General features: G+C 44.3%; 1 protein-coding gene across 1 annotated transcript; it reads right to left on the reverse strand.

The window, feature by feature from the left end:
- Positions 1-438: 438 nt before the first annotated feature.
- bnc1 (basonuclin 1) lies at positions 439-8,553 on the reverse strand. The gene is made up of 5 exons (XM_056478412.1): positions 7,947-8,553; positions 6,161-6,263; positions 4,976-5,211; positions 2,678-4,386; positions 439-2,477 (listed from the first exon to the last, which is right to left on the reverse strand). Exons 1-5 carry the CDS (start codon positions 7,953-7,955, stop codon positions 1,925-1,927), a joined length of 2,610 nt encoding a protein of 869 aa, XP_056334387.1. The 5' UTR covers positions 7,956-8,553; the 3' UTR covers positions 439-1,924.
- Between the last annotated feature and the right edge of the window lie 266 nt (positions 8,554-8,819).

The raw sequence follows: 8,819 nt of genomic DNA on the forward strand, positions 1-8,819 counted from the left end.
AATTTCACTCATCAGGTTAAATATGCTTGAAAATTCAGTCGTGTTTGTATGTGTAACTTTTTCTTTACTATAAATCTTTTACTCTTCTATCCACTATGGCAAGAGTTCTGTATCAGACTGACATGTTATAACAAATGCTGTGATCTAGGAGGAACAATGGAAACAGCATAATTTTGCCTGAAATACTGAAAATGGTAAATGTAATCTGTGATCAGGATATTTCCACATGTGTTCCTGTGCAGAGTAAAGCCAGTGTGTGAATTAATAACAGATTAAAAAAATCAAACAACTTCTGGACATTTTTAGGTGCAGTTTGATTTCTAAATTTGTAGATGGTACACTGTTTTATACAGTCTGCACCTGAATGTTAAGCCTTAGCTTAGAAACAACAACATCATGCATATTTAATTTTTCACTGTTCTTGTATACAAGTAGGCATTCAGTGGTATTTTTAAATAGTTTATTAACAGTGGAAAATGATTTCACTGAAGACAAATAAATGATTGTGGGTTAGGGTTAGACTAGTTTTATAATCCTGATAACCCTGCTCATCACATTTCAGCATACACTTGTGGTGTAGGGGAAGAGTACAAAAGATTTTGCAGGTAAAGCAAAGATAAAGGAATACATGTCCACAGGTTTGTGCTTTAAGAGCATCAGTCTTCATTTGCTGACCTCAGTCTAAGCCTTCACTGTTTTACTCAAACCCCATGCACATGATAAAGCACACATTACAAAACTCAATCGTCTTTAGAGCAACCTGTGTGAAAGCATTGTCAGACGACTCTGATTTGTCCATGTGTCGTCTGATTCTTCTGCTGATTTGCACACATCCTGAATCAAGAATCTTTGGTCTCCACAACAAGATCAACAATAGTAATATAAGCAGCGATTCAGGGGCCAAGCACGACAGCGGCAGATGCAAATCAATTTAATAAGAAATAGCCTTTTTGTAAAAAACATCTGATTGAAATGATTCAGACAATACGGCAGATTACACTACTATCTCCAGGATTCAGTATTTTGATTGCAAACGTTAAACCAAACAGATGCGTTTTATCACGACAAACCTTTTTTTTCACCTTTAGTGTGTAGGTGACGGAGGCATGACCGACTCCATCCAGATATGAAGATAAATAAGACATTGAACACCGCAAGTGCTTGACCCAAAAACATACAACTTACACTAACACAATAACTTACTCATAAGCACAACAGCCTCTTTTAAGGGCATATTGATTGGAACATCAACACAATCTATTGACCACTGATTGTTTTCTTTTTGCAATTAAAAAAACTGAAGAGCAAGCAAACACACACATATGCCAGAACTTTCACTGCAACACATGATAACGAGAGTCTCGCCCACATCAGAGACTCATTCCTACCTCTCTCTTTCGCATTCCTTCATCTCCATCTGTATCTTTCCTACATCTCCATCTTTATCACTCTACAATGCTGTATCAGTTCTCTCTCTCAGTCTCCTGCTGTTGAAACACGTGTATCTCAGTGAATAAGTGCAGAGAAGGAAAACCAGACATGATTTTTATGCGGCTTTGGATTTTTTAAAAACGCACGACTAAGCATACTGTATAACAGCACTGATTAATTTAAGGATCTCTCAAGGTCATTTTGTTTTCTCGATGTTCTTGATTGTCTGTGTAGTTTCTTCAGTCATTTTAGGCATCTGTCTTTCGCTTCTGCTCTTAAAAAATTCAATAAATATATGTAAAGTTTCTCAAGTAGATATAACATCAGAGATGAAAAAACATTTCTTAACATTAGAAAGGTAAACAACATCAGGGTTCGTTATAAATATGATTGTGTCCTTCCAGTTGTGCTTGATTGTGCAGTACAAAGACCAGAGTGCTCATGAGCCCCAATTATTACAGTGAACCGCTGACTATGTATATTTAGGAGAATCCTACTCCTGCTTGAGGGAAATATTCCCTGCAAGGTTACGGTGTAGATTTGGGTTCTGACTGTGGCGGTTGCGGCTCCGAACAGAAGAGAACGTGGTGTCACAGCCTGGGATTTTGCACTTGTGGAGCAGGCGGAGGTGCACCGTTTTGTAGTGAGCCCTGAATGTGCCTTTGTTGCTGTAAACTTTCTGACAGATGTGGCAGGTGATGGAGGAGCTGTGGGACTGCTGGAGGCTGGGAGATGCGGCCGGCCCGTCACAGCTCTCCTCACTATCCTCCAGGGGGAGCCCTTCATCGCTGCCCGAGTCCCAGGACGACTGGCTGCTCCCACGGGTGCTCAGGTCCAACACTGCCTCGTTTTCCACACCACCCTCTGCTGGCTCCAGGGATTTACTCATGGGGAACACCAGACCCGTGCGCTGGCTGCCCTTCAGGATGCCGGACGTCTGACCCAGGGGCGTTTGGTGAAGCAGATCTGGAGGCTCTCTGCGGAGAGATGTTCCTGAATGATCTTTGGTCAACAGCCTGTGGTGCAGATTCAGGTTTGCACTGTGTCTAGAGAATTAAAAGCAAAGACGTTTGAAGAGAACACCAACAAGTTTTTCTTTCTAACTCTATGCATGTATAAAGAAGCATCAACACACACACACACACACACACACACACACACACACCCACTGCCATGTGCTTTCTACACACAGTTTTGTGTAATGTATTGCTCACAAATTAATTTCCCTCAAACATAACCATCTTACCGGTCTCTGCTGCGGCGGGATGGAAACGCAGCATTGCAGCCGTCCACAGTGCACATGTGCATCTCCTTTAAATGCACATTGCGATAATGCATTTTCACACTGTAAGGGTTTTTAAATGTCTTACAGCAGATCTCACACGGGTGCGACAGCTCTTCTTTATCATCCAGACCCACGCTCTCGGGGTCACTGCCGCCGTCTGCACAGTTTTCACTGCAGTGTGTGAAATGGGCTGGCCAGTGGCTGCAGGGCTCCGGGCGGGAACTGCATGCTGGCTCTTCACATTTTAAGGACTCCTCCTTTCCGCTGTTCTGTTTAATGTGAAAGATAGAAGGAGAGGATGGTGAGACGATGCAACTGTCCTCATGGGTCAGCTTGTGCCACTGAGTATCCTGGGTGTCCACAGCGGCCTGGAGAAGATTCTCGCCATCCTCACGGCCTGCCCTGCTGACGCCACAGTTTTCTGTGCATGGGCTGAGGGGCGGAGTCTCTTCTTCGGACACGCCCTCCTCTGCCAGCTCATCTTTCTCGATTTTGATTGGCATGCTGGACTTGCGAGATTTCTTCTTGGGCACCGTGTCCGTCTGCATGTGTCTGGAGCCTGCGGGCACCGAGGAGGACAGCAACGGCAGGGAGGGCAGGTTGCCCGGTGTGTGTGCCAGTTCGGCCGGGGTCACCAGGCTGCGGTAAAAGGGCAGCACTGGCTGCACTGTCTTCAGGTTGGGAAAGAGGATGCCACTCTGGCTCAGGCCGGACAGCGAGCCGTGCAGTTTGGGCTCGGAATTGCGAATGATGAAACTGGAGACGGTGCGGCTCTCCGGGATGGGAATGAACTCTCTCTTCTCGTCCTCCTGCCCGTCCTCTGGGCCCGGGCTCAGGCCGCCCCGCAGGTCTTTGTCACGATTGTTGCGGTTCATTGGCATGTGCAGCCGCGGGTTGGGGTTGGCGCTGTGCCGGTTCCGGCTGCGTAAGGAGCTGAACACCATATTGCAGCCCTCGATGGTGCACTTGTGTTTGATTTTCAGGTGAACCGCGTTATAGTGGATCTTCAGCGTGCCTTTATCATAGAAGGTTTTCTCGCAGGCGCTGCAGAACACACGGCCCTTCTTCAGCGATCCGCTCTTCTCTGCACAGCGGATCTTGCTCTCCGGAGACAGGTGTGTGATTTCGGAGTGGACGGAGGGTGTGCAGTTCGTGGACGGAGAGGAGTTTCCGCTCACATTATACTCTTCCGACTCCATCTTTGGAGATTCGTTGTTCAGCAGCACGTCTGTTCTCACGGGGCCAGACTCGAATGGCGAAACACTGTCCAGGCTTATTTCTGAAGCTTCGTGCCTGTTTTGCACCTCCTGGTGGTCAGAGTCGGTACTGCAGCTCAGCAGAGGCGCGGGCACCGAGTTCATGAGCTGCAGCGGCAACATGAGCGCCATACTGTTGACCAGCGTCTCGAAATGGTGCCCGTTACTGCAGCCGGGAGCGTCCGCTTTAGCAGGCAGCCGTACAGAGCGCTGCGTGCTGCTCTCGATAAAGCTGCGGATGTCAGAATTGGTCTTGGTGGTGGAGACGACAACAGCCTGTCCCTCCTTATCCTGCAGGGCCATGAGCTCCACGATGGACTTGGTCTCCCCGAATCGGAGGAACTGCTGAAGCGTGACAATCTCCTCTTCAAAGGTCATTATTGCCCAGCGGTCCAACACCTTACCGGCCACGTCCTGGACACACACACACACACACACACAAGGAATGTCATTGGGTCATGAATATTAAAGCAACAAATGTTCAGCACTTGGACCCTAAATTACTCCATGACTTCTGACAGATTGACACAGCTACTGAAAAACCAGTCGTCCATACATCTAATATGTGTGGACTTGAGAGGTCTAATTACTGCAGCAGAGCGATTCATTCTGTAGCGTAATTTTTCTTCATTTAGATGATGTGGGTTTCCCTGTCGGAGTGGGAGGGGAGGGGAGAGATCAGAGGCGAGTCGGGCAACTCTTTCAGTCCGCCTGTAATTACTCTTGAGTGCCAGCAGGCTTTGAAAGTCATGCAGCAGCTTCGTGTTGTAACCAGATTAAATATTTCATCATACAGCATTCATCTGGAGGTCTGAAGAGGCTTTAACTTTACATTCACCACCAGAGGAACTACCATGAATTTAATTCAAGCACCTGAATACTTGATAAGCAAACCGAAGGCAGAAATCTCAGTGGCTCTCCTCTGGTTATTTTTTTAGGTAAAGTGTGACAAATCTGTAATTATACATCTCAAATTAGTGCAGTGAAAGAAAAAGCATCTGACCTGCAGGACGTATCCGCGGATGTAGTCCTGCAGAGTCCAGTCCAGTGCATTGAGGATCTGAATAACCTCCTCTTGCTTAAGGACGCTGAAGAGTCGGTCCAGCAAGATCTTCAGACGCACTGGAATCGCCTGCGTCCCGTAAAGCATCAGACTACAGATATCAAATACCACATTGGAGTGAACGATCTCCACCTGGCTTCCCTGGTACATGTGATGAACCTTCAGCTTGCTCAGAGCTGCAATTTAACACAACAGAAAGCAGTTAACATCACACGTGCAGAAACCAGCAGAGCATCTCAGTGTGTTTGATGAAAGCATTTTTGTCATTCATTTCTGAATGCATCTTTCTTTGTAGGATTTAGCATCTACATTTGCATTATTATTAGGATATTTCTTTTCTGGGCATTGCAAATGTACTAGAATAAAGGTCTTTTTCTGTACATTTGCCATGGTGCATGGCTGAGAACTTTAACAATGCATTATTAATGATTATCATCTACAAAGGTGGACGATTACGATCACATATATCCTGGGCCATAAACATACCCATATTTCATTTTGAAGACAAAATACATTTAAATTCTGAATAACAAAGAATGAACAGATTTATTGTCTTTAAATATTTTAAAGGAATATTTATTTCATGTTAAGCTCAACCATCAGTATTTGTGACGATGCCAATTACTACCACACAACAATCTTTAGACTCATGCCACATTTTCTACAGAAAGCACGCACATGTTATAAGGATTCATATTCAGTGGAATAAATAGAATACATTTTTGTCTTTAGTAGGTATTATATTTCATGGAAACCGGTTAGTAAGAAGGGTTAGAAACATCTAAATGAGCACACTGTTTAACTCTTGTTAAAGTAATTTTAATGCAACAATTCACATTTACAAATCTTTCCCAATCGTTTCTATTGTCAGTGCTACACTGCAACGAATTCTTCACAGAAAATATATAGTTGTTTTATTTATTTTTTAAAGTAATGATTATTATTGATCAATTAAGCTTGATGTGGATTGAACACTGAGTATTTCTGTAAACTGCTGCACAAAGCAGGAGAGGCAAAAAAGGGGCCAGTAAACCATGTCCTGTAAATATACGGTAAAAGTCTGATTTTATGTTGTGTGGGTAACATTTGTGTGTAATATAATATTGTAGAGCATGTGAAACTCACCATGAGCGACCCAGCCGTGCCTACAGTGTTCACAGAGTCGCCGCCTTAGTTTACCAGGTTTAAAACTGTCACAGTTGCAGTTCACCACCGTGCAGCAAATAGCCTGTCAAAAACACACACACCATAATACCGTCTCTGAGCTTAAATAAATTCACATTTCTTATTTGTCCTTCTTTCTCCCCATGTACGTGCACACACACATTTTATAAACATGTACATGTGTATCTGCATGAACACATCAGTTTTTATTTTCATGACTCTGCTGACTTTAGATGAAAATGCCAAATGTTGATTTAATTTTAAACTTAAAAATGATTCTTTATTTATTTTTAATGTGTCGTGCTATAATAGATGTATTGACTCACACTGAATGATACACTGGACCTCAATATATCTACAAATGTCTGAATAAATACTGACACAAATACACAACTCAGATATATTTAACAATAAAGAAAGAGCAAAGAAAACCACACCATCAGTCTTTTCCTATATTTATCAAGCAAATCGGCACACACAAGCCTACGCAAAGATATTTCAAAAACCACTGATCTGATGCATTGAGTCAAACTTTTTAAATCTTCAATGTCTAAATCGATTTAAATGTAATATTTCATTCTGCAAACGAGAGATTTAATTCTGTGTCTCATCAAATGTAAATTCAGGTTAATTAAATTAAGCTTTATGAGCGATGGTTAGACTTCACTGAAATACGCTGCAGCAATGATACATCATCTCAGATTTTGGTATTTTTCTGACAATTGTAAAAACAGAAAACATGTTAATATTCCTTAATTCCTAAGTTTATGTGTTTAAATATATGTTTTTACAATGTGAAATGTGTAACTCTCTAACCCAGCGCTCCTCAGTAAATGTTTTTCCCCAGAATATCGTAAAAGACCAGAGGAATAATAGTTTAACTAACTGCACAAAGTAGTATTTCAACAAAGACCACAATAATGTAGTGTGTGAATGTGCGAATATATGAAGAGAGAAAATCAGCAGCGTATGAGTAAAAGCAGCGCTGGAGGAGTCGCTAACAGAGTTTACTGTCAGATCTCTGAACACGGGCCTGTAGCGGCAAACAACAATGACAGATCAACATGAGCTTAATGAAGCCAGCACACACACACACACACACACACACACACACACACACACACACACACAGCTTTCACGCCCCAAGGCCATTAGCTGTGTTTGCCCGCCCAGAGTCGGGTCTCAGTCCCACTTTGGGACACTAACTCGTCTCCATCGGCACAAAGGCAGAGAGTGGGAAAACACCCTCCGAGTCCCGCTGATCAATAACATCTCTGCGCCTCTAGAAGACTCATTTGCTGCTCCGCTCTTCAGCTTAAACAAGCGGTACGAACACTCACAGATATCCGCTGTTTCAGCCGTGGCGGAGAATTACTGCTGTATAGAATTACATTCCAGCGAACGAGTAACAAACACACACACACTCACACACACTCTTGTGAAAACTCATATTTTACACACCCTTCTCTACACACAGTAAAGTTTAATACACAAGAGCTTACCTGCAATTTTTCTCTTTCCTTTTCAAGTATAACTTTATATTGTGTCCCAAAAACCAATACACACACACACACACACACACACACACAAGCTACAAAGCTCGAGGCTCACAAAATAAGCACAGCTCTTTTAAAAGCTCCGTGTCTCAGCGCAGCAGTGTGTGCTCAGCTCCTACTCTCCGCTGTGTCCCTCTCGGCTCTCTCTGAGGAACACTTCTGACTTTTGAGAAGAAAAACAAACTTCTTACCTCAGACATCTTGCTCAGACGGAAGTTTCCAGCGTCTCTGAGTTTGCCATTCCAGCGGCTCCTGTCCGTACAAGTTCTAGATCCTACAGCAGAGATCCATCACTCACAACACACACACTTTCTCCTGCAGTCTGCAAACGCAGCGCTCGTCCTCAGGCCCTGTGAGTGTGTGTGTGAGCGTCCAGCAGGAGTGTGTGTGCTGGAACTGGGAGCTGGGGAGAGGAATGAGACCCTCCTACCCGCCGTATCTCTCTCACCTTAGGAGATCTCTTCCTCCCTCTCTCCTACACACACACACACACAACTCTCTCTCTCTCTCTCTCTCTCTCTCTGTCCAGCACACACACACTCATCTCTCTCTCTCTCTCTTCCCCCGTCACACACACATATACACACTCACCTCTTACCCTCACACACATACACACCTCTCTTTCCCTCTCACTCACACACACCCACACACACACACACACACACACACACTCCTCCCCCACGGGTGCGGGCCGGTCCCTCACAGCTGGCTGGAAGAGGGCACGACACGCGTCTCTCTCAGAGATTTGATCAAAAGGAATCACAAAGGCTGGAGGCTCTTAATGCAGTCAGGAGAGACTCTACCTCTCTCTCTCAAACACACACACACACACACACACACACACACACACTCTCTCTCTCTCTCCAGCAGTTTGAGTAATGCATTAAATCAATGCAGCCCGGCACAAGACACACTCTAGCCCTGGATACTCTCTCTCTGTGTGTGTGTGTGTGTGTGTGTGTGTGTGTGTGTGGGTGTGTGTGCTCTGATCAATCCCAGCAACTTCTGTCTTTTGCTGTGCAGAATCTCTCGTGCTTTAACTGATTTAAGGGTTTTTACTGCTG

This window comes from Danio aesculapii, chromosome 18 (assembly GCF_903798145.1).
Source record: "Danio aesculapii chromosome 18, fDanAes4.1, whole genome shotgun sequence".
In the NCBI taxonomy this organism is placed as follows: Eukaryota; Metazoa; Chordata; class Actinopteri; order Cypriniformes; family Danionidae; genus Danio; species Danio aesculapii.